The 26,925-nt window shown below is 41.7% G+C and overlaps 1 protein-coding gene across 4 annotated transcripts in view; it reads right to left on the bottom strand.

Moving 5' to 3' along the window:
- The window catches only part of LOC149436934 (protein Wiz-like), a 129,899-nt gene that overhangs the window by 85,136 nt on the left and 17,838 nt on the right, over positions 1–26,925 (bottom strand). For all 4 annotated transcript variants that reach the window (XM_089661259.1, XM_089661262.1, XM_089661261.1 and 1 more), the window contains exons 2-4: positions 7,423–7,765; positions 6,135–6,192; positions 4,242–5,764 (exon numbers count right to left, since the gene is read on the bottom strand). In XM_089661259.1, coding sequence (XP_089517385.1) covers positions 4,242–5,764; positions 6,135–6,192; positions 7,423–7,651 — 1,810 coding nt within the window. In that variant the 5' untranslated portion in view covers positions 7,652–7,765. The remainder of the gene's footprint in view (positions 1–4,241; positions 5,765–6,134; positions 6,193–7,422; positions 7,766–26,925) is intronic.

The following is a 26,925-nucleotide window of genomic DNA, read 5'->3' as shown; positions in this document are numbered from 1 at the left end:
CAGGAGCTGCACCACCCACTTTCCTCTCTGCTGTCCATTCACAGAATACTTTATATTTTGTGAATGGCTTCACACAATACAAAGCCTTCTTGGACTGGGCAAATGGAGAGGAGAGTAGGGAGAGGCAGAGAGGATGCGAATTACTCAGCTGCAGGATCAGAGACGGAGCAGTAGGAAGTTTTTTTGTAGCAGTGACAGCTATATTAAAAATGTAAAATAGTAAATAAAAGAGATACATCCACAAGGTGGCATACACTCTGTGGGACTAAGACTACATTCCCAGGGGCAACTTAGGCTGGTGCAAACTGTAGCAGCAGGAATCTTCTGATTCCTACTGCGGCTGTGAGCAGCTAGGTGAGGCCGACAGCCCCATTCACTACAAAAACAGATGCAGGCCGCCGCAGGTATTCACAGCTGTCTGCACAGCCAGCGATTACCTACAATGATCACTGCTGGATGCACACAAAGTGAGCCGAGAGCTGCGAGTACCTGTGGCAGCCAGCGACCTGTCATTATAGTGAATGGGGCTGGCAGCTGCTCACAGCCGCAGCAGCAATCAGAAGATAAACATTCAATTCACACTGGCCTAAATTGCCAGTGTAAATGGAGCCTGAGGCCTCATTCACATGGGTGTATATCTGTGCGAAGAGCCATCTGCATGCAGGGACACGCACCCGCGCCTGTATGGATGTCAAATCAGGATCAGCAGCTGTGTCTGTGCAGCTACTTCGCCCTGATAGACATGCCTGCATGCAGATGCAGGAAACATCTGTGCATCCCAACGGGCTAAGGCGGTCCTTCGAATGGATGTACGCATAAGTACACCCGTGTGAATGAGGTCTTAACCCCTCATTTTAAAAATGCTGCAATTCCCGGAGTTGTTCTTTAAGTTCCAATCTGATTTGACAGTTGCTGAAAGAAGGGCCACATTAGACTTTGAAGTTCCAAAACAAATGACATGACACATTGCAAAATTTAAACTCTCTGGTCTTCAAAAAAAAGAAAAAACACTGATTCTATAAAACTATTCATAGTTAGACATTTATAATTTTTTAATATATTTTTTTAAATGGTCATATACAGGACAAGGATTTTTATACCGGCACAATTTGTGGACGTTTACAAAAGAGAGTGATGCAAGAGTTGCTGAGATTGGTTCAGTGATTAACATTAAATATGTTGGAGTTATATAGATGGGAAAAAAGGAACTTATACAGTAAACTGCACCCGCTGTCAGTTCGAAGCCATCCTTCAAGTATTTCTGCATGCATTATACAGGTCATATGAAGATATTTCTACAAAATGAACAGTTTTATAGATTCAGTCTTGTGCTCTTAAAATATTTTAAAATTAATGACAAAGCTCTGCAAAGGTTGAACATGGTAGCTGCATTGTGTAGGGTTAAAGCAGAACTCTAGGCACACGGCTACACGCACAGTTGAAATGTATATTTTTAAAGGATTTTAGCTGCTAAGGGATCTGTAATTCTGTTCTTCCACTTTTTGTTTCACACACCACTGCCACACAGCCTTGTAAAGAGGAAATCTGGTATTTCCAACTGTACAACTGCCAGGGTCATCTGCCTGTCCAGTGGACAGAGACAGCAATAGCAATCAATTATCCAATGAGCAGGCAGGAGGTGGAGAGGTGATACAGGCGGCTTTCAGCAAAGCAGGGGTGACACCAGCCTGGTTATGCAGTGTAGCATAGTGCACTAGCTGGACAAAAATACAAATATTTAGACCGGTAAAACAGTTTACAGATATGAACTTCAACTTTGCATTTAACAGTTTGCCTGAAGTTCAGCTTTAAGCTTCATAGAATTGCAGTCTTGAAACATTGATGCATACACTGTACTAAATCCCTATATAAAAAAATTATGTTAAAGTGGTATTAAACCCAAATCCAAAAATGTAATATATTGCAGCTTACCATTAGATGTGGTGGCTACATTCATTTTCTTCTTTTTAGGCTTTTTTCCCCCCTGTTCTTACCTGGTGATCTGGCCAGTAACACACTTCCTGTATTTGAAGGACTTCACTCTGGATGAAGGAGCACAAGGGCAATTTTGGACAGTAGCATTGTCAATTCAGGGGCTGGGGGATGTTAGATGTACTAGCAGGTTTATGTTAACAAATTGAAGCCAAACTCGCTTGATAAGCAGTTACAACACACAATTTTGTTCATTTCAGGATAAAGGTTTTACGTGACTAAATAAAAGCTATTCATTGTAAGCATGCCTGCCAGTTTTAAATGGTTTGTCTCATCTCTGTAACTGATACATTTCCAGGGGAGTTTGTTCTTTTGAAATATAAAAAACTTACTGGCTGGATCACCAGGTGAAAATAAAGGGAAAAAGCCTAAAAAAGAAAATGAATGCAGACATCACATCTAAGAATTGGTAAGCTGCAATATAATAAATGTTTGCCACTACCACTTTAAGTTGATGTTTATGGAACATCTAAGCAGCAAGCAAAACTGGGAAAACAGAAGGGCACAAAAGCCCAGGAGTAGCTAACTTTTTTTAGAAGCTTCAATTGTTTTACATATGGCAAACAGTTGTTTGCAATTTTCAGTCAAAGAGTTGTTCTGTTTTAAATCACCTATATGTACCAGCCCTACTACAGCTCACATCGGCATGTCTTCTCTGCAGCACTAATGAGCTAGATGAGGTCTGTATCATGCCTCCTTGCAGTTACAGAACAATTCCTAAAGTTAACTTGTGCTGTGCCCAGCTTATGCACACTAAATTATTTCCAATTTCTGAACAAGTGAAAAGGGAACTCTCCGTAGTTACAAGCATTGTGGAGAAATTGATTTCTAAAGTTTACACTGAAATCTTACCTTTTCCCTGAGAACATATTTTGGAAGACTGCCAGTTCTGGAATGAAAACAAGCAGCAGATGTTTCTAAGGTCCCCTCGGCATTTAGCCCTGAGATGCGTTGATGCAAGAGGCTCCAAGGTTTAGCTGTGGGAGGAGGGCACTGATAGCCCGTTCTGCCTTGCTGCTGGCAGCTGAGAGCCTGACAGCTGCTGTAGCTGGACTGTACACTTAGATGTACAAACGTTTAGGGCAGCATGTGCCCAGGGATGACTGCCTGGAATGTAGACATCTTGCATTCCAGGCAAAACGTCTCTCAGACTGCTGGAAGCGGGGCTGGACAGGACACCTGTGCTCTCCACAGTCCCATACATCGGGCTAAATGTCCAGTGTGCATGGAGCCTAAGCAGATTAGAAACCCACTGAAACTGGACTTTGGAGTCTTTGATTTGGTTTTTGAGAATGAATTACTTCACCTTACAAACAACTACAGAGGAGCGGGCTGGCTTGTTTTAAAGCTCCTGTGCTGCTCATTAATAATATGTCAATAGTTTAATGTCCATAGTCTGGGCAGAGGTATACTTTAAAGATATCATGTCACCAGAATAGAATATATGTGCATTTAAAGCATTTTATTTTAGGCATGTTATATACTTGTAAAAGCCATTGTGCAGACTCTGAGCGCTGTCAAGACATCTGAGGTCAGCCGCCCCAGCCTTCAAGAGCTGTCTTTCAAGATGCCCTCTATAATTTTTTCTCACTGTAGGGAGAGTGAGTGGAGGAGCTGGGTCAGCATAGAGAGTACCGTGATTAGACATTTTCAGAAAAGAAAAGTGCTAAGATGTGCAAGGACAGAGGGGGCTGTGCTATGAAATCGACTCTAGAGTAGTCAAGCACTGCAAGTCAATAAAAATTGTTTCTAGAAAGTAAAATGCTGCAAGTAAACATTTAAAATACTTGTTTTTTTCTGCCTTTACCTGCAGTTTTTTAAGTTGGTGACAGGATCTCTTTAATCCTAAAGGTTGTGAACAAAAGCCCGATTTTCATTTTGCTCGTTTTTTTGCATCAGCCCCTAGCAGCTAGCAAGTGCACAGATTTACTGAGTGTCAAATTACAATACAATCAAAGTCCATATTAGAACAGACCTTATCTGACTAATTACCAGTGCAGGGAAGTAGTAACCACTATATTGCTTCATAGAGATGCCCATTGAGGTCTGCTCCTTAGTACACTAGTGGTGATTTTTGTTTTACCAGTGAAGATGACAATACTGTAATTGAATACATGACAATACTGTAATTGAATACATAATCTCACCCTCTTCACTCACAGATTTAATATAATTTCTAATATGAGGGCTATGATGACCCTCTCTACCTTGTCAGACATTGCCAGACATAATATCAAGTCAGCACTTACCTTTCTTGCGCTTCTTCTGAAAGGAGTAGTTCTGTTCAATTGCCTTTACTTCCTCTGCAGATATGAAGTGTCGTACATTGTAGCTGACTCCGACTCTGTTTAAGTGACCTCGGACATGGTTTGCAAGACCTATCCCATTATGGAAGCGATCAGGACAATATGGACACTCCCGTTCTTCGCTCCTTAAGCCAAGGGCTTCAAGCCGACTAGCATACTTGGGATCCGTTAATAAGGTATCTAGAGGGATATCATCTTCTCCATCATCTGCCCAGTCTTCTCTGGGCAGATGGTGGCCAAGAGAACCACGTGAAAATAAAGTCTTACTTATAGAAAGCTTTTTCCTATAGCCCCAAGGCTGACGTCCTTTTGTTCGCTTTTTCTTAGCATTAATGTTCTCCAATGAGATGACAGCCACCTGTTCTCTCAGTTGTCGTCTCTGATCTTCTTCAACTCCACCAGTAGCTCTAAGAGCTTCCCGAAACCTTCTCTTCAACTGTACTGCAGCCTCAGGCAATCGAACTAATCTTCTGGGCTTATTGCCTGCTTTTTCTGTACGTTGGTTATTATTCTGTGAACGATGAGATTCTTCCCTAGCTAGAGTCTTTCCCTTTACCTTACTAGGACCTTGCATAACTGGCAGAGATATGTCCAATTTCCATTCAGGCTCAGCTGAATTATCTGTTTCTGAAGGCTTCCATATCCCTTCAGTTGGAGGTTCTGAGGTTTCACCTCCATCTGCCATTTCCGATAACACCCTGAAAGATGAAGTTGTTCGAGTTTCTCCACCAACTTTCTTCACATGGGTCTTTGCATGCTGAACAAACACCTTGGATGAGTTTGTGCCAAAGAGGCATTTGGGACACTGCAGACGAGCATCTCGTCCTTCATCTGTGAAACTCTCAAGTTTGCTGATCTCTTCTATAATTTTCTTTCTAGATTCTTGATGAAGTTGCCGGTGAGATTCTAGACTCTCCTCATCTCCAAATCCCTTTCCACATTCTCCACAAGTGTAAATACCTTCTACCCCATGTGCACCCTCTCCTTCTCCTTCCTGGGAGTGTTGAAACATGTGCTCTAACAGGTGGGCTTTTTTCTTGAAGTAAATACTACATTCAATGCAGGTATAGACAGAGCCTTCATCGTCTTCTTCTTCCTCTTCCACCTCTACGTGTGCATCCTCTTCTGAATAATTTCCCCCTTGCCATGCTTCATGGACCCTTCCTAGCTGCAATGCTCTTCTGAATGCTGGCATTGTAATAGGTGGTGGGTCTGTCCTTACCATCACTAAATGTGAATGACCTTCTCCGTCCTCCAAACCTGAAGTCCATTCAAACCTTCTATGCTGCAAATACTGTTCTTCTGGATGCATTCCATCAGATTCCCTTTCAATGTCTTCATGAGTGTCTAAGTACCTCCAGGGAGCAGTATGAGTGCCAGGCTGGTGAGCAGCAAAGTGGTGCAAGGTACTACGATCAGGAGGTGGAAGAGTATATTTAGAAGAAGATAGGTGATCTTGCTCTGGGCTGAAGAAGTTAGATAAAGATTAGGTAAAGGTTCGGGATGGTCACACGATAATCTAATTCTCAAGGCCTTTAATCTTGGCATACATTAGGGTAAATGATCAAATTATATATAGCTTCCAAATCCAGTAAACTTCAATAAAAAAACATTAAAAAAATACTCTAATGTAATGGTTTTTGATGAATTTCTGAATACTGGTTTGCTTATAGCAGTTAAGTAACCACAATTTTAAAATGAGAATTTAATAGAAACAAAGTATACATGGCTCTAAATATCTCTATAATTTCTACACAGTCCTAGAATATTGATGAAAAAAACCCTGAAAGCCAGCAACTGAATTTATCTCTATCAAAATAACATAGTAGTCCTTACCGTCCCATGATGCCACAGTTAAGCCCATCAGTCTCTCTGGAGTGAGTCAGTCTCATCCCTGATGAACAGAAGGAACAGTTACAAAGCAAATATAGCAAAACACGGGGGAGATTTACTAAAACTGGAGTGTAAAATCTGGTGCAGCTCTGTATATAAACCAATCAGCTTCCAGGTTTTATTGTCAAAGCTTAATGGTACAAGCTGAAGTTAGCAGAGCAGATTTCAAATGTAACAGTGGGTGTGGGAGAGAAGAACCCCCGCCCCACTGTCACAGGGAAGAAGGGGGCTCAGTGGGTGGTGGAACATATCACATCCTAAATACAGATGTAATATGTAAGATGAACTTATCCTTTAAGCAATACTTGGATATGTTCAGATCTTTGTCCCTGCCTTAGCCAACATTCTAATGTGGGGTACGGAAGGAAAATGGCTTCTCCCCTTTTAAGGAGGAAAAGGTGAACAATGGGCGACCTGCATAGATTTTCCAACCTGTTGGAAAATTGTATGTTCAATAAAAAGCACTTCCAAGATTAATCAATTATAAATGCACAAATGTATTTTGTGGTTAATCTATACAGTTTATAGCCCACTAATGAATGATGCATGGCCACCCTATTGCTAGAACATTTTGAATTACTTAAAATTTTAAAAAGTACACAGGCTGCCATTGCTATCCTTCTGAAATGCTAGTTGCCTGTGTTCAATAATTTTGAGTCACAGACCAGGAACATACAACCCATAAACAGGTATTAGAAAAGTGTCAGAATTCTATCTAAATACTTTCAGCTTAGTGGCCGGAAACATTGAAGCCAAAGCATCAACATGACAGCCAGGGAACAAACAATCTAACAAGAGGTCAGCAATGGCAGATTTCACACTTTCTCACAAGACAGGCATGCTTTAAAAAACTCCACTCAGAATAAAAATGTGTAACTGAGTTGTGATCCTCCTAAGACACACACGACAGTTTATAGCTGATCCCTACAAGGCGTAGAAAAATGATCCCTTCAACAAAATTAGATCTTAGAAGTACCCATATATGATCAATAATTTTCACCATTTTTCCCCCCAAGTTTAAAACAGCATTGGGCCAATATAGTAAAATAATCATTTCACCTAGTATCCACTTTAAAGTAAAAATAAAACCTAAAATTGATCAGGTATCTCACTGCTAATGATAAAAGATCTGCCCATTAACAGCAAGCAAAATCTTGTAGGTTCCACTATATAAGTAACAGTAAAAATCTAGAAGAATGAGAATAAAAAGGACCACATCAACTCTACTCACCGTCTCTGCTCTCCTCTCGATATCCAATGTGGGAGTAGGATGGGAGGACACCAGTCTCGCCAGGATATGCACCAACTGTGGGTTCTCCACCACCCACAAGAACAATCTCCACACCTCCTGGGCATGGCATGGGGGCACAAGCTTCATTCTGCCCAAGTGAAGGCAGTGAGTAGGGCAGGTTATCCACATCGTCCTGTCCAGACAGGTATGAGGAATGAATGTCCTCCATGGGGTACAAAGGTAAATAGAGGGAATTGGAGGACCAATGAAAAAAAGTGGAGAACAGTAGGAAGGAGGATGTAATCTAACACACCAAGGTGATGTCAACAATAGTATGGAAGATCTAGAAGATGTGTGATTATGAAATCAGTGTTCGAAAGGATGACACCAAAGCAAGAAAGTGCAAAGGAAAAGAAAAGTAGTAAATGGGAAAAAAAATGAAGGAAAAAAAAAAAGTTAGTTAAATGTTATCTGTATGCTTTTACAAGCCCATAACCCCAAGTTCCCTTCCCCCCAAGTAACCACACAGGTATTCTTCCCACTAAGCATGGTGCATTCTGCTTTCACACAAGACTTTTGTTTTTAGAATGTTACATGGTTTGTTTTAAATTAATAGCACTACTAATAATTCACATGCTAAAACTTATATTCTAATTACATTTTGTTGCTAATATATCCATGCTACTGATAAATGCAAAACATCACACCACATCCTGGGAGCAGAAGGAAATAAATAGTGTCTCGGTTATATGTAGACCACAATCTGATCCTGTATGTAGGAACAGCTTTCCACCTGTTGTGAATCAGGTTTGTTGCAGAAGGGATGATTGTTATGGACTATCCCAACTTGTGATAGTCCATAACAATCATCCCTTCTGCAACAAAATAAACAGAGTCTTAAGTTAAGCGCCGGCTCACACTGCACATCGCATATGATTCGCACAGAAATCACACCACATTCCTGTGCAAATCACATGCGATTTCTGTGCAGTGCATTTTGTGCCGTGCATTTTGTATGTCTCAAATAGCAATGCATTTGCACCAAAATCACGCCGGACCGCACCAGAATCGAATCGCATGAGTGTTCACAAGCATGCAATCCGATTCTGCAAATCGCACCGCATTTTGCAAACTGACTTCGGGGTGTCGTTAACATACACACCCGCAGTGGTTCAAATGAACGGGGTGCGATTTTGATACGGTGTGAGAATCACATGGAAACCTGTGCGAACTCCGCACCGCAGAAGTGTGAACTTCAACTAAAGCTGAACTTCAAGTTCAAAAACTTAAATTTTTTTATAATTCCCCGGTAGCAAAAAAGGCTAGAAATCCATTTTGCTTGCACTAAATACTTTTGATAACCCATATATAACCTTTTAAAATTAAAGTGGTTGTAAAGGCAGAAGGTTTTCTACCTTACTGCATTCTATGCAGTAAGGTAAAAAAAACTTCTGCATGCAACCATTGCACAGAACAGGTAAGTATAACATGTTTGTTATTTTAGGGAAAAAGAACCCCCAAACCTTTAAAGTGGTTGTAAAGGCTGAAGGTTATTTTACCTTCATGCATTCTTTTTTTACCTTCTGTGTGCTGCTCCCCCCACACCCCCCTCAATACTCACCTAGGCCCCCTCTTGATCAAGCGATGTGCTTGTGAGCCTCGGCTGTCCTGGGTCTCCCTCTCCTCATTGGCTAAGACAGCAGCGGGAGCCATTGGCTCCCACTGCTGTCAATCACAGCCAACGAGGAAATAACAGGGAGGGGGGACCAAACCGCAGCTCTATGTGTCTTAAGGATGCATAGAGCAGGACTCAGGAGCGAGAACGCACAAGTGCCCCCATAGCAAGCGGCTATGACATGTTTATTATTTAGCCAAACCTTTAATAACACCTCAATACCACTTTCATAGTGACACCATCTTGTGATGCACATTTTCTGTACAAAGAGCAGAGCAATGAGTTTTACCCAGCAAGTCCACCTACTACAAGCTGCCTGCAAATAAATGGGGCGCATTTACAATCCCAATACTCAGCACAAGGTAAGGAAGCAGCAGTGAGTGGTCTTTAATAAAGGAACGTTCGCAGAGGCAAAAGGTCAGGAATTGTTTCATAGTGAATTATGGCACATATCTGGCAGAAGTATGCAAAAGAGTCAAGTAAGAATACACATGGATATTGTATTTAGTCAATGTTTATTTATCCCAGTGTTAAGTTTAAGGCATCTACATTTTAGATGGTAACCAGTTGAACATGTAGTATGTGGCCACCAAACAACTGTTAAGATTATTTGCCCAATTTTGGGGAAAAAAAAAAAGATTATTTGCCATAAAAACTTGCCAATTGAAAAATTTGTGCATTTAGGGCAGGAGCAGATGCAAAGATCTGAATCTACAGGGTGTGTGTTCAGATTCATGCACCAGCACCTACCCACATGTCAAATTTTGACATGCAACTGTCAATGCAGCCACTGGGTTTACATACACTTCTATGGGCTTCCTGCAGCAGCTCCAAGGTGGAGGCACAGGCAGCAAAAAGCAGCTCAGCACCAAGGACGGGTCTCAGTGTCCATCTGAATGTGCCCTTATGCTTACTGAACTCAGCAGATGCTAGATATTTCAAAGGAAATTATCGATCAGCCAGAAAAATACATCATGTTCAACTGTTTCCAAGCAGACACATGTTGCTATCATAAAGGAAGCCTACAGACATACAAATGGTTCCCAATATGTACCTTACAGCAAAACTTCACATTCTCAATCAAAATTGTCTATTTTTAATCCTTATACTGCTAGCATTAGCAAATACATAAGAAAATATATTATATTCACTTGTTTTAAACCCTTTATTTTACACTTCTTAACCTCTTCATGCTGGCCGCACGCAAATGTGCGGGCTCCCGGCATCAGGGCCTTGACACCGAGCGGCCGCACATTTGCGTGCAATTATGAAAACATATGTACTGAGAGTGCGCTCCCTGCGCTTCCAGCACACATCTGGTACTCACAGAAAGGTCCCGATCTCCTCTCTCAATCGGGATCTTTCCTGATCATGTGACTGCCGTGATGGCGAATCATGGCGGTCACATGACCTTAAAACCTGCCCCGCCTCCTGGCTTCTGAAACCCATAAAGGGCCGGTAGGCGCCGGCGCCAAGGGGTTAAGTTACTTCCTGGTTTCCAGGCCTAGGCGAATCATGTCATACATCCCAGGAGTCTTCAGGAGGAGAGGAGAGGTTTTCTCTAAGTACGCCCTCCTGCCTGCCTGATCTAAGGGCAAATGCTACACGAATCATCTTGCCCTTACTCAACATGGCTAGGGCCAAAAATACTACAGAGGTGTTTTTCAAAGTAATTTCTCAGCAGAATAAAGCACGAAGATATGGGTCGATGGGGAAGTTTGCTTTGAATATTAAAAATTAATTAAACAACCTTCTTGGTTTGCTGTGCTCAGATGCAGTGTAGTTTCGATTTAAAAGTTTTGGCGAAAGCTGGCCTGTAGGTCCCTCAATATTGGCATGAGAGATTTTGATTCGTAGCTCGATGAGAAAAAAACAACCCAATATTGCATGGCAGAGCCCCATCCTTAGAGTGGCCGTTTAAAGCCAGATTCCATTCTGACTCAACATCACAATGAGACTATTAGGTCAGGCAGAGAACTCCATGAGGTGAAAATCATAAAGGAAGCCTACAGACATAGAAATTTTCCCCAATATGAACCTTAAAGCAAAACTTTATGTTCTCAATCAAAATTGTCTTTTTCTTTACCCTTATTCTGCTAGCATTAGTAAATACATAAGAAAGTATATTACAGTTACTTGTTTTAAACTCTTTATTTTACACTTCCTAAGTTACTTCCTGGTTTTCAGGCCTAGGCAAATGATGTCATACATCCCAGTCTTCAGGAGGAGAGGTTTTCTCTAAGCATTCCTTCCTGTCTGCCTGCCTGATCTAAGGGCAAATGCTACATGCTGGTAGGGTAATTGGGTCCTGTCTAAATTGGCCCTAGTATGTGTATGTATGAATGTGAGCTAGGGACCTTAGATTGTACACCCCTTGAGGGTTAGGGACTGATGTGAATGTACAATATATATGTAAAGCACTATATATATGTAAAGCACTGCATAAAGTGACGGCGCTATATAAGTACCTGAAATAAATAAATAAATGAATCATCTTGCCCTTACGCAAGATGGCCAGGGCCAAAAATGCTACAAGGGTGTTTTTTAAAGTAATTTCTCAGCAAAATAAAGCATGAAGACTTGGATGGCTGAGGAAGTTTGCTTTGAATATTAAAAATTAATTAAATAAACTTCTTGGTTTGCTGTGCTCAGATGCAGTGTAGTTCCGCTTTAAAAGTTTAGGCAAAAGCTCTCTTAAGCCTGTAGGCCCCCAATATTGGCATGAGAGATTTTGATTTGTAGCTCAATGAGAAAAAACAACCCAAAATTGCATGGCACAGCACCATCCTTAGAGTGGCCATTCAAAGCCAGATTCCATTCTGTTTCAACATCACAATGAGACTATTAGGTCATGCAGAGAACCACATGAGGTAAAAACCAGCACAGAATCCCAAGTGATCATTACTGTGCTCTAAGATTTGTAAATTTGTTGGAAAAACTCTGTAAAAATAGCTCTTTCAGAAAAAGTAAAGAAAGTGTATGTGTTATATCTATTAACGCTCTAAAATTCAAGCAGGTTGGAGGATGGGCAGATGTCTTACCAACCACTCATCTCGAGAAGGCATTGGTCTTCTCTCATTCAGTTATGCAGGCTGAGGGTCCATTCACACCAGCCACCACTTCAAAATGCAGCTGCTGGTGTGTAGTGCAGTTTGGTTGGAATCACTGCTCTGTAACACACCAGTCCATTTTTTTTTTTTTACAAACTTTATGTAAATGTCACAAAGACATTTTTTATAAACTTTAATTGGCTGCTGCACAGTGGGAGGTGGTGCATGCACTACTCTTTTTCAGCGCACTGAGCCACACACCACCGCAACGCAGAGGGGTTAATCAGGCACACAGGGGACAGAGCATTCTGCCTTGTCACGATGTGGGACTGTGCTGGAATAACCGATCAGCGCAGTCCCATCGCATCTGGTGGGAATGGGCCTTAAATGAGAGAGGAATCCATTGATTTCCCCATCCTTACTAAACAGCATGAATAGAGGAATATCAGATGCAGTGCATTCAGAACCCCTTTCAAATGAACGCAACTTACGTTAAAATGCAACTAGTGATGCACCGATATATTGGCGGCTGGAACTAGGGTTATCAGCATTTTGATGGTAATGCAGGTTTTTTTTAAAGGATAAGTTAACCTTTTATAACATGTTATTTTACATTACTGAATATATCTATAAAAATATGTTTTTAACAAAGTGTCCATTTCAGTTTTCAGCCAAGTGCATCCTGAATTTTTGTTTACGGTGAAGAATTTTCATTTTGGTGCACCACTACATGCAGGCATTAACACACCGCACCAATGTAAATGGTCCCCTAATGTTCTTTGAACCTTGTTCCTTCATATAGTTTGCAAATTATATATAAACAAAGTAATATATTTGTTCACAATATCTGTTCACATCAGTCCCTGCCATCAAGGAGCTTACAATATAAGGTCACGATCTCACATATATACATATACTGGGCCAATTCAAACAGATGCCAAATAATCTACCAGCATGTATTTGGAGTTTCCTTACTGCTTTATTTCAAACTCCAAGCAAATTCATACAAAAACTATTGAGAAAGAAGCTCAATAATTACTTTATTTTAGCCTCTGAAATAATACATCAACATGTGCTCACTGAAAACACACTATACTTCCCCTTTCAAGGTACCTTTGCACAGCCATCAAGGAATAATTTTCCTTATGGAGAAGAATAGATGCTGATATAAATTGTAGTCTTTGCAATAAATGCTGGTGATTTTTTCTGATCTTCTAATGGACTTCAAGACAACTTAACCTTGCCATAGAGTTCGTCCTCAACAGCAGCCACACCAATCATGCGGCTGGTGGTGTGCACTGGGAGAAACAGTGTCAATGTGCTCATTTATTGCCAATGCATTGCAACTGTTTACCGTGTTTTCTTTTTTTTCCAGAACTTGGAACGTACAAATGTTGTGGATGGGACGTTAATTAAATAGATGTGCATAAGAGACATATTTACTGCAAAGTAATTAAATGTTTTATGGACCTTGTACATTTGCCTACTTAGTCTAAAAGAACTTACTAAACTATTCATTGTCATAATTTCTAATGTTTAAAGTGGTGTTTTGATCACAACAAACAGAAAATTCTCTTTGAGCTGTTTTATGACAGTCCCTCCTACAGTAAATGTGAACCAAATGTGAAGAATTGACAGGCCAGATTATCCCTAAAAATGTCCCATTGGCTCTTTAAAAAGCTCCTCAGAGTGCAACCTGTGCATCATGTGTCAAATTTTAAGATTCCTGACATTATTAAAAATTACGTTAATTTTTTTTAAAAGAGAACCTGTCAGGACAGATATATAAGTGTTGCCTTTGCTGTCCACCCCTCCTGAAAATGTTAGCTGCCTGGTTGTTATGTTGATGTTCTGGCTTTACTACTTTGAGTCACTGACCTAAAAAAAAATTCCATTTAGTACTTGCAACATTTCTCTGAATTACTGAATCAACATAATTATTCCAGGTCAGCAACTCAGTGGGTCAACATTACAGCAGGCAAATAGTATTTTCAGAAGAAGACAGTAATGGCAGCTTTCATCTAGGTTTATTTTAAAGTGAACCTTTGCTGTTGTTATTTTTTCCCTGCAACTTAGACTTACCTTCCCCTTGAACTTCTGGGCATGAGCATATTACACATCATTTACCTCCCAAACATCCTTTCATAATATGTCAGCCTAGCACGGGAATTGTGTTATTGTCGGTATTAACAAGTAAAAAATCATTGAGAATTTTGTAGCTATCATAAGATCCATTTCTTGGACTTCATTTAAGGACACAGGATTCAAAGACAATTGGGCTATACTGCTGCCTGCACGGGGATTTGAACACTGGCAAATGAAAAAAGAAAATAAAACAATGACCAGCCTAGTAAAACCCCATCCACTTCCAGCATGCCTTAGTTTTGTAGAAAAAGTGTACAAAGAGGTGTGGGACCTGTGTCCATTAACGAAATCCAAGAAAAGGAGTTTACGATAAGTACAAAAAGTCCAATATTCTTTTCATTCATTGAGGGGTGTCCAAAAGCAGTCCATACAGGAGTGGATGTCATTAACAAAATACTAACAGGCCCACATAACAACAGAGCTGGGACCTGTCTGCAGCTCAAATGGCCACCTGAAGAACCTTACACCCACAGATGGTGTCAGATGAGGCCTGAATTTTCACCTGGTAGAGCTGAGAGACAGTTGATGCATATCAAAAAGCTCAAGAAGCACTCACAGGTCTAGTAGTGTGCCCTGACAGACAAGGGTGGAACCTGATCCTTAGGGCCATAAGCTTGAATGATGATCTATCCAAGCCACTGAGAAATGGTGGAATGAGAAGCTGGTTCCCTTTTACTGGAACCATCAAGAAATTTCTTTCTAATACAAGCATTAGCAACTAGATAAACAAGCACAGCATGAACTACCTCCAGACAATGAAGTATTTCCTGGGGTGAAAGCTTGTTTCCTTTCACCAAGGGAAGCATGCCTTCTATGTCTCATGGTAGACCTTGCAGGAAGTGAGCTTCCTGGCTATTTACATTGTGGGAATTGCCAGTTTGGTGAGGCCCCTGCCCTCAATTCCTGGGAATTAATAGCCATGCCATTAAAGCCAGTGACCATGAAGCAGGATGGTAAACCAGTCCTTGAAACATAAGATATTGACAGTCTAGGACAGTGGCGGACTGACCATTTGAGCACTCGGGCACTGCCCGAGGACCCGGGGTCAGTAGGGGGCCCCATGAGATGCCCCTGGTACCTTTCAATGGCTTTTTCATAGGCTTTTTTGGGTGTGGGCGAGGACACAGGGGCCCCATGATCCCCTATTGCCTGGGGGCCCCATGAGTTGTCAGTCCGCCCCTGGTCCAAGAGAGCCCACGTAACATCTGCTCGGCTTCTGATTAGGTTGGAGTACCACATCCACTTGGGCAAATTCAGAGCTATAAATAGGCTTTCTATCTTGATCCTGCGAGCAAATGAGGGGGGAGCTACAGAGGTGGAAAGGCGTAGGTCAGGCTGTAATGATCCCACTGACACTGGAGCATCTACTGGTTATGCTAGAGTATCCCCGTTCCTTGAGAGAAACCAATCCAGTGTGTTTGCTTGTTTTTTGAACCTGCAGGCCAGAAGCTCACATTCAGCGTCTCCCAACTCTAACATCGGAATTGAAACACGTCCAGGGGTAAGGCCCATTCAACAGAAACCAGGCACTGTGGGCTGAGGTCTGCCTGACAATGGTCCACCTCTGGGGTGTAAATGGCATACACGGCTGGAACATGAAGCTCTGCTCAAGTGAGAATTGATAGACTGGATCCGAATTACATGTCCACAATTGTAGGGACAAACAAATCGCTCAGAGCTCAAAAATGATGATTGAAGGATGGGATTCCTACAGTAACCAAGTCACAGCCCATTAGGACTGGCATCGATTGTGAAGTTCTTTAAAGAGATTGGGAGGGAGGATTTTCATAACTCCACAACTGGATTTCTAAGCCAAAAGGCTATAGATAACCCAGTCCTCTGTGCCAGGTTAATGAGTTTGTCTAGAGACTGAATCAATTTGTCCCGCAATGTAGGGTCTGGAGTGGAACTGAGCAAACAAGACTGCCTCGAAAGAGCTTACAATCAACACCAGGACTCTCATACAGAAGCGAACAGTTTGAGAAACTACTGAACTGAGTAGTCCAATTCTACAGGAAGAGAATTAAATGTTTTTTTGGAGGAAGAAAATCGGTGTCTTCAAGTGTTGCTTTAGCAACATTTTGCAAAAAAAAAAAAATCAGGAGCGGTTTTTATGGTATATACTATTCGGGGGATCTGGAATTACATACAGTCAGGTCCATAAATATTGGGACATCGACACAATTCTAACATTTTTGGCTCTATACACCACCACAATGGATTTGAAATGAAACGAACAAGATGTGCTTTAACTGCAGACTGTCAGCTTTAATTTGAGGGTATTTACATCCAAATCAGGTGAACGGTGTAGGAATTACAACAGTTTGCATATGTGCCTCCCACTTATTAAGGAACCAAAAGTAATGGGACAGAATAATAATCATAAATCAAACTTTCACTTTTTAATACTTGGTTGCAAATCCTTTGCAGTCAATTACAGTCTGAAGTCTGGAACGCATAGACATCACCAGACGTTGGGTTTCATCCCTGGTGATGCTCTGCCAGGCCTCTACTGCAACTGTCTTCAGTTCCTGCTTGTTCTTGGGGCATTTTCCCTTCAGTTTTGTCTTCAGCAAGTGAAATGCATGCTCAAATCGGATTCAGGTCAGGTGATTGACTTGGCCATTGCATAACATTCCACTTCTTTCCCTTAAAAAACTCTTTGGTTGCTTTTGCAGTATGCTTTGGGTCATTGTCCATCTGCACTGTGAAGCGGCGTCCAATGAGTTCTGAAGCATTTGGCCGAATATGAGCAGATAATATTGCCCGAAACACTTCAGAATTCATCCTGCTGCATTTGTCAGCAGTCACATCATCAATAAATACAAGAGAACCAGTTCCATTGGCAGCCATACATGCCCACGCCATGACACTACCACCACCATGCTTCACTGATGAGGTGGTATGCTTAGGATCATGAGCAGTTCCTTTCCTTCTCCATACTCTCTCTTCCCATCACTCTGGTACAAGTTGATCTCGGTCTAATCTGTCCATAGGATGTTGTTCCAGAACTGTGAAGGCTTTTTTACATGTCGTTTGGCAAACTCTAATCTGGCCTTCCTGTTTTTGAGGCTCACCAATGGTTTCCATCTTGTGGTGAACCCTCTGTATTCACTCTGGTGAAGTCTTCTCTTGATTGTTGACTTTGACACACATACACCTACCTCCTGGAGAGTGTTCTTGATCTGGCCAACTGTTGTGAAGGGTGTTTTTTTCACCAGGGAAAGAATTCTTCGGTCATCCACCACAGTTGTTTTCCGTGGTCTTCCGGGTCTTTTGGTGTTGCTGAGCTCACGGTGCGTTCCTTCTTTTTAAGAATGTTCCAAACAGTTGTTTTGGCCACGCCTAATGTTTTTGCTATCTCTCTGATGGCTTTGTTTTGTTTTTTCAGCCTAATGATGGCTTGCTTCACTGATAGTGACAGCTCTTTGGATCTCATCTTGAGAGTTGACAGCAACAGATTCCAAATGCAAATAGCACACTTGAAATGAACTCTGGACCTTTTATCTGCTCATTGTAATTGGGATAATGAGGGAATAACACACACCTGGCCATGGAACAGCTGAGAAACCAATTGTCCCATTACTTTTGGTCCCTTAATAAGTGGGAGGCACATATGCAAACTGTTGTAATTCCTACACCGTTCACCTGATTTGGATGTAAATACCCTCAAATTAAAGCTGACAGTCTGCAGTTAAAGCACATCTTGTTCGTTTCATTTCAAATCCATTGTGGTGGTGTATAGAGCCAAAAATGTTAGAATTGTGTCGATGTCCCAATATTTATGGACCTGACTGTAGGAGGCATTTTGTAAACTTACAGTTGCTGTTTCTAGGATCAAACCCAAATACTTCAGTGATGACTAGGCTCTAATGCAGTCTTTTGAAGGTATGGAATCTAAGTAAACCCTTTCAAGATCTGAACTCTCCATATCACATTGTTGGCCAGAACCTGTAATGAATGCTCCCTTAACAGGAGGTTGTCCAGATATCTCACAATGGGGATGTCATGGGACCATTATAAGGGGAGCACAGAGGCCAGCACCTTGGTGAATGATCAAGGTGAGGAAGACAGGCCAATTGGCATGGTCATAAAAGTTCTGGGAGCCCACACTGAAGCGAAGGTAGGTGCTGAAGCACTTCAAAAATGGGGACAAGCAAGTATGCATCCTTGATGTGCAGAGAAACCATATTTAGGACCTTGAGATCCAAGATGAAGCTGATGCCCTTTTTTTGATTAGGGACAGTGAAAAGTCGAAGTAGACCTCTGAAACCATAGGAACGGGGGCAATCACCTCTTGATCCAGAAGATCTACAAAGGCTACAAGGAGATCTGCTAATCTGTGCAGAGACACAAAACATGAACCGAGGAGGGTCAGAGTGAAACCCTGGTTTGCAGTCCCCGAAAAGCACCTCCTATACCCAGGCATCCGAGATGTTGTATGACCATATCCATAAAGCAACAAATGTCCCCCAAGTTGGGAACACGGGGGGGGGGGGGGTTACCCTTGCATGCAGGAGAAGATTTGTCAGCAGGTTTAGATTTAGAGGATTTGGAAGCCTATGGTTTAAACTAGGCTCCTGGCTTGGGTCTGGCTTTGGAAGTAATTAAAAGAACTCTTCTTGGTCTCTGAGGGGTGTGAGTCTTTCCTGTCTTAGGCAGATGAATACTTTTACTCTCAGTGACATCATTGATGAGGGTATCCAAAGCAGTTCCTTAAAGACGCTGTTCCTCAAAGGGCATAACTGTAGTAAAATCCTACCGTGATTGAACCAAGGAAGCCAGAAAGACTTAATAGACTCAAACAGAGGACAGCACTGCAGGCTGCCAGTGTCAGGCACTCAAGTGGGTGAACTACAGGGCAGCACAGTGGCTAAATGGTTAGCACTTCCGCCTGGCAGTACTAGGGTCGCTGGTTCGAATCCCAACCCCTGCACCACCTGCCTGGAGTTTGCATGTTCTCCCTGTGCCTGCGTGGGTTTCCTCCGTGTACTCTGGTTTTCTCCCACACTCCAAAGACATGCTGGTAGGTTAATTGGCTCCTGTCTAAATTGGGCCTAAGATGTATATGTATGAATGTGAGTCAGGGACTTTAGATTGTACGCTCCTTGAGGGTTAGGGACTGATGTGAATGTGCAATATATGTATGTAAAGTGCTGCGTAAATTGACGGCGCTATATAAGTACCTGAAATAAATAAATAACTACAGGTAGCACCAGGGCTGTTACTGGATTATGTACTGATGAACTGGCTTCTGATAGCGAGAGGTTTGAATGGCTGGTGGTGCCCCATGTTGCTTGTGATAATGAGCAGCAGGTGAGAAGATGTCACTTCTTTCTGCTACCAGGTGTCCACATCCCCTGTTGGTAACTGTTACATTTTTTATTCCACTAACTTTTTGGCATTTGTAGCACAATAGAGTCTTTGTGCTCTACCATCTCTGAATATCTAGCTTATTCCTCAAGGTCCTGAAATAATTGCGCTTTGTTTGTATAATTGTGTGTAGTATCATTTTATGCTTTTATAGTAACTCTTTCATGTTTGAAAATTAAAGAATACACATGAATTACCCTAGAGGCTGTGCCATACTTCTGGACATGGATATCAGCACCCAACGTTTGAAATAAATGTAGTAGCTCTTAAAGCTCAGCTTAAACAGCATACTCATAGAGAATCTTCAAAGACTGGGTCAGACTAGAGGCTCTGGACCTGAAAAGCACTCTGCTGCTAACACAGTACACTCAGGTTTGGAAAGCAACAAAATGCAGAGCCCAGTTCCCGAAGGTCACATTCCAGCAGGGTTCAGGTATGGACTCCAAAGTTTTTACCAATTCAGACAGCTGCACATCAAGGGCAACTCAAGCAGTGTGCACAAGAATCTTGATTAAAAAAATAATAATCATGAATGCAGGAAAAATAGTTAATAAAAAAGGGTAAATGTTTTTTAGCAGATAAAAGGTGTACATCCTCCTAGGATCCCAGCAAAAAACAGACATGTTGGGAGTGGGAGTGTGATACCAAGCTTGTCAAAATTTTCTTGTTTTCTAGTGTCCCAATCCTTCTGCAGGCAGCAGAATAATACCATGGTCTCTGAATGTGCCACAAAGAACAAGGGAAGGAAAAACTAAACTAATGCAACATTATCTAAGGACTGGCAAGCTGCAATATATTACATTTTTTTCTTGGGTTTAGACTCCATTTAAAGCGGAGCTTTACCTTGTAAGGGAAGTTCTGCTACCCCCCCCCCCCCAAAAAAAAAGTGGGTACCTATTTCTGCCAGGTAACAGGTACCTGCTCCCACTTCTGCTTGACTTGCTTAGGAGAGCTGAGCAAAAGTTCAGCCCCCCACCCACAACTTCTTAGGACATGTCACAGGTCCCAGAAGGCTGTGAATCCATTTACAAAGAGTAACATGACTTGCGCATGTGCAGTAGCAGGCTTGCTGTGAAACCACAGGAAGTCACAGCTGGCCTCCCACATCCAAGATATTGGTGCCAGGTACCTGAAGACCAGAGGCGAAGAACTGGCCCGGTGAGGATAGAGCTGGATCCTTGGACTGGTAAGAGCATGTTTATTAAAAGTCCGCAGCTACAGTATTTGTTTATCATTAAAGACTTTTTAAAGCTGAAGTGCAATGTTTACATACAGTTGCAAGAAAAAGTATGTGAACCCCTTGGGATTACGTGGAGTTTTGCATGAATTGGGCATAAAATGTGCTCTGAACGTCATCTAAGTCACAACAATAGAAGAACACAGTCTGCTGAACATAATATTACACAAACATTAGATGTTGCCATGGTTTAATTGCACATAACATGTAAACATTCACAGTGCAGGGAGGAAAAAGTATGTGAGGCCCTAGCTTAATGACTTCTCCCAGAGCTAATTGGAGCCAGGAGTGAGCCAACCTTGACTCCAATCAGTGTGATGATATTGGATGTGTTGCTGACAGCTGTCCTGCCCTTAAAAAACACACACCTGTTTTGGGTTTACTGGTTTCAAGAAGCACTGCTTCGCAGAAAAGAGCTCTCAGAAGACCTACGATCAAGAATTGTTGACTTGCATGAAGCTGGAAAGAGTTACAAAAGTATCTCCAAAAGCCTTGATGTCCATGTGTCCACGGTAAGACAGACTGTCTACAAATGGAGAAAGTTTAGCACTGTTGATACTCTCCCTAGGCGTGGTCGTCCTGTAAAAATGACTGCAAGAGCACAGCGCAGAATGCTGCATGAGGTAAAGAAGAATCCCAGAGTGTCAGCTAAAGACCTACAGAAATCTCTGGCACATGCTAACATTTTTGTTGACACATCTACAATAAGGAAAACATTAAACAAGAATGCAGTACATGGGAGGACACCACGGAGGAAGCCATTGCTGTCCAAAAAGAATATTGCAGCACGTTTGAAGTTTGCAAAAGAGCACCTGGATGTTCCACAGCACTACTGGCAAAATATACTGTGGACAGATGAAACCAAGATTGAGTTGTTTGGGAAGAACACACAACACTATGTGTGGAGAAAAAAAGGCACAGCACACCAACATCAAAACCTCATCCCCACTGAAAAACATGGCGGAGGGAGCATCAATGTTTGGGGCTGCTTTGCTGCCTCAGGGCCTGGACGGATTGTTGTCATTGATGGGAAAATGAATTACAGAGTTTATCAAGACATTTTGCAGGAAAACGTACGACCATCTGTCCGCCAACTGAAGCTCCGCAGAGGATGGGTGATGCAACAGGACAATGACCCAAAGCATACAAGTAATTCAACAAAACAATGGCTGCAACAGCACAGAATACGCCTTCTGGAGTGGCCCAGTCAGAGTCCTGACCTCAACCTGATTGAAATGCTGTGGCATGACCTTAAGAGAGTGATTCACACCAGACATCCCAAGAATATTGCTACACTGAAACAGTTTTGTGAAGAGGAGTGGTCCAAAATTACTCCAGATCGTTGTGCAGGTCTGATCTGCAACTACAGGAAACGTTTGGTTGAGGTTACTGCTGCCAAAGGAGGGTCAACCAGTTATTAAGTCCAAAGGTTCACATACTTTTTCCTCCCTGCACTGTGAATGTTTACATGTTATGTGCAATTAAACCATGGCAACATCTAATGTTTGTGTAGTATTATGTTCAGCAGACTGTGTTCTTCTATTGTTGTGACTTAGATGACGTTCAGAGCACATTTTATGCCCAATTCATGCAAAACTCCACGTAATCCCAAGGGGTTCACATACTTTTTCTTGCAACTGTATAATACCTTCCCTCATTTCCCCCTGGTCAACATGCAATTACATTTTTCAATCAAATCAATTTGTTTTCAAGAAATTCCTCTTTTGAGACCCTGAGATGTAATCACTGGGTCTGTCTTCTGCTCGCTGCCTCAAGTTTGGTGGGAGGAGCCAGCAGGCTTCCGTAAACAGCAGCACTCTGCCTTGGATCTTTCACAAACTTTTATATGAAAAAACAAATCACCATGATCCCTTTAAAAATTGATGCTTCTCGATGCTGGTCACTGGGTGCTGCAGACTTTAGCTGTGCAGTCTGCTGATTGATGGCTTGAGCATGTACGTCTGAAGGGAGCCTGTGGAAGTGTTCTTTCATATAATGCAACATTGTTCATGATGGGAGAGATAGCTAATAGCTTTGACAGGACACCAATGACAGTACAGATCAGAATGAGAGGTGTTTGATGAATGGCTGAAGTTGTTCATACAGGAAATAAAGGCAGATAGTTGCTACAGCTTCAAAGGGTTATATTGTGTTGTACTATGGATATGCGAGTTTGCAGGGAAACAACAGTAATCCGTTTCAAGGAGGGAGAGAACTTGCTTGTGTGGGGGGAAAAAAAAGGAAGGCTGGAATTTAGCTTTAAACATTAAATAAAATCTACTGCCTTGAAATCATTTAGATCCAGCAACATGAGAGGCGTTTGTTTTATCAGTAAATGCATAGGTTTGATTCCCATGAATATGTGCAAACTGCAGCAGACCATGTGAATGTTTATTAGCATCACTATGAATAACAATTTGTATAATCTTCCAGGACTTGTGTATATCATGCAGATCTGTGCAAGGTGAATCTCTTATGAGCTTTCAGATTTGCCATTTCACCAGTCAGTCTGTTTAGCTAATCTACTGTATATACAATCCACTGGGCCCATTTATATAATTGGCAAAAAGAAACCAGGAGAAAAAAATTAAGCTGTTAAACATATGTAATCAAACAGATTTCAGTTAGTTTTTACTTTATAAATTATTAAACTTTACTAGTCACTATGAGCAACATCATCACTTTTCTTCCCCGCATTCTTTTTTCCAGGTTTCAAAGACAGACCTAAAAGCTTAAGTGTCCAACTACTGAAATATATCTATCTTGAAGAAAATATACGACTTGTCATTGCTGACCTGTTTTGGATATGCAAAGCCCAGGGCAGACTTCTTTCACTACTCAAGAGTCAAAGGCCTGGAACAAGTATATACAAAGCTGAACACTGCTCTGATCAAGAGAATTCATTACCTGAAGGCTCTTCAGAAACAAACATTTTTGGGAGCGTTGCTGTCCTGTTTCCTCCAGCCAACATTTACAATGCTACAGTAGACCATGTGTAATGCAAATTGTGAAATGCAAACTGTAAGGGCAACTCCACAAGACTCAGTGTTTCAACCACCACCACATGGACATCCTTATTCCACATAAGGCAGGAGATCTAATATCACTTTAGATGTTGCCAGAGAGAAAATGGCTTGGAATCCTTCCCCGTAGAATTAATGATCAGCTTGCACCCAGATATCGTGTATAATTCAGGCAAAGTCTCGCATATAGGAAGGAGGAAGAAGCTGACGACATTCTGTGGGACGATACGCGTAAGAGCGGAGCCAAGCGGTGACATCAATATGCTGACGCGGCTGGCATTAATCTTGGCTGTTCTCTGTTCCTGTGAGTATATGGGTGTTTTTTAATAAAACGTTTTGTTTTGTTTTTTTAATTACTGCACCATGAGGCTTCTTCCTCCTTCCTATGTGCAAGACATCGTCTGAATTAGATGCAATATCTGGGTGCAAGCCAGTCATTTATTCTACTGGGAAGGATTCCAAGCCATTTTCTCTGGCAACACTTAAAGGGATATTAGACCTCCTGCTTTCTGAAGTCTCAGGCTCTGGTAAGGATGTCAATGTGGTAGTGGTTGGAGCAAGGGGGCTGGTGCAGGTGTCTTTACAATTTGAGTTTCACTGTTATAAGCATTCATTTGGGAGTTTTATATGGATTTATTACTTTACTTAGCACAACACTTTTGTATGAAGGTATTTGGGGTATTGTAGTATTCTGATATCTGTGAGTGTGACTGTTAATTTTAGCACTGAATTTATATATTTATTGGGTTTACACTAAGCACAGTTTTTTCTTATTGCTGTGTGAAGTTTGCATAAAAACAGAATGCAGCGATTTGCAAATCTCAAAAACCCATATTTTATTCACAATAGAAAACATATCAAATGTTTACACCAAGAAAATGTTCTATTTTAAGAAAAAAAAAAAGTAATTTTGAATTTGAGGGCAGCAACACATCTCCAAAAATTTGGGACAGGGCAACAAAAAGCTGGCAAAGTGCAACCCCAATTCCAAAAATGTTGGGACAGGGGTACGTTTGCTACGATGTAGCATCCCCTCTTCAACACTCTGGGAACTGAGACCAGTTGCTGGAGTTTTGGGAGAGGAATGCTGTACCATTCTTGCCGAGCAACCTGGAGATAGCTTTCAGCATTGATGGTGTCTTTCCAGATGTGCAAGCTGCCCATTCCATACACACAAATGCACCCCCATACCATCAGAGATGCAGGCATTTGAACTGAATGCTAAGCTGGAAGGTCCCTCTCTTCTTTAGTCCAGAGGACGTGGCGCCCATGGTTGCCAAAAAGAATATCCACGTTCTGTTCGTCTGACCACAGAACAGTTTTCCACTTTGCAATAGACCTTTCCAAATGAACTTTTGCCCAGAGAAGTTGGCAGAATTTCTAGATCATGTTGAGATATGGCTTCTTTTTTCCACGAAAGAGCTTTAAATTGATTTAGTGATTTATGAAAGTATTCCTTAGCCCATGCAGTGACACAGAATCATGTCTGTTTTTAACGTAGTGCCATCTGAGGTTCTGAAGGTCAATCCAATATTGCGTTTTGGCCTTGTCCCTTGCGCACAGAGGTTTCTCCAGACTCTTCGATTCTTTTTCGGATATTATGTACTGTGTATGGAGGATATATTTAGTCTTTGAGATTTTACATTGAAAAACATTCTGAAATTTTAAATTGGTCGACAATTTTTACACGCAGCTTTTCACAGATTGGTGAACTTCTGCCCTTCTTTTACTTCTGAGACACTCTTGACTCTCTAAGATGCTCTCTTTATACCCAATTATGTTACTGACCTGTTATCAATTAACCTAATTAGTTGCAAAATGTTCTTCCAGCTTTTCTTTGTTAGTACCACTTATTTTTCCAGCTTTTTGTTGCCCTGTCTCATCTTTTTTGAGACACATTGCTGCCATCAGTTTCAAAGTTACCTTACATTCTCCCAGTTTAAACATTTGATATGTTTTCTATTGTGAATAAAATATGGGTTTATGATATTAGCAAACCATTGCATTCTTTTATGTAGATTTTACACAGCATCCCACCTTCTTTGGAATTAGGATTGTATAAATTGCCAGCACACCAGGGATCCCTGAGAAATTACCTGAGCATTTATTTAGATGATCACATCATAAGTAAGGTGTAACATTTCAGGGAAATGCAGGATCCTGACTGATGATCATCACATGCTGGAGAAGAGATTCTTCATGTGCTGAAGATATAAACTATGGTCTATGTTGCTACAGGACACAGAAGTAACGTAGAAGTCTATGGGAGAAGCACAGGGGGCGGTGGCCCAGGAGACTGACACTTCCAGAAGTGTCAGTTTCTTAAGGGAGTTCAGTTCACCACCTGTTTCTGGATCAGCGTGCCGCCACCACAGGTTGCAAAGAGGTATTAACCATCTTCCTTACAGACGGACCATTAATCAGGATTTGCAGTTTCTTGCAACTGAAGTAAGGGTCACAGTGAAGGAGAACTGCTTTCAGCATTAAAGATCATATAAAGATCACAGGAGTACCTTTGATCTGCATATGATGTCAATTGGAGCTCATTCAGATAGCAAATTAAGCTTGCTCCCCGTGAAGAACAGCTGGCAGAAGCATGTGCATCCACCTTGGAGCTGCGTTCATGCAAGCAGCCCATAGAAATGGAAGAACATCCAGCAGCTGTAGAGACACAATGACAAACTTTGACATGCGTTTGTGTCCGTACAGCTGCTGCATGTTCTTCACTTCTATGAGCTGCCTGCACACGCATCTGCCTGCAGCTCTACACAGAAGATGGGCTTAAATGCTTGTATGAATGATCCTTTAACCACCTCCCGTACACGTATGGCAGCAAAGCGGCTCGCCTGTGCCAGTTTACGTATCTAAGGATCCAGCACTTCCGGGTAGGGCACACACGTCCCCAACGCGCCGGCTCTGCTGTGATTAGTCACAGCACAAGCCGATCAGCAGGTGTCGGCCAATGACTTACCGCCAGCATTCACGGATCAGCGAGGAGGA

This window comes from Staurois parvus, unplaced genomic scaffold, assembly GCF_062004578.1.
Source record: "Staurois parvus isolate SC_StPar_1 unplaced genomic scaffold, SC_StPar_1.0 ptg001328l, whole genome shotgun sequence".
In the NCBI taxonomy this organism is placed as follows: Eukaryota; Metazoa; Chordata; class Amphibia; order Anura; family Ranidae; genus Staurois; species Staurois parvus.
This window is presented reverse-complemented; position numbering and strand designations above follow the sequence as displayed.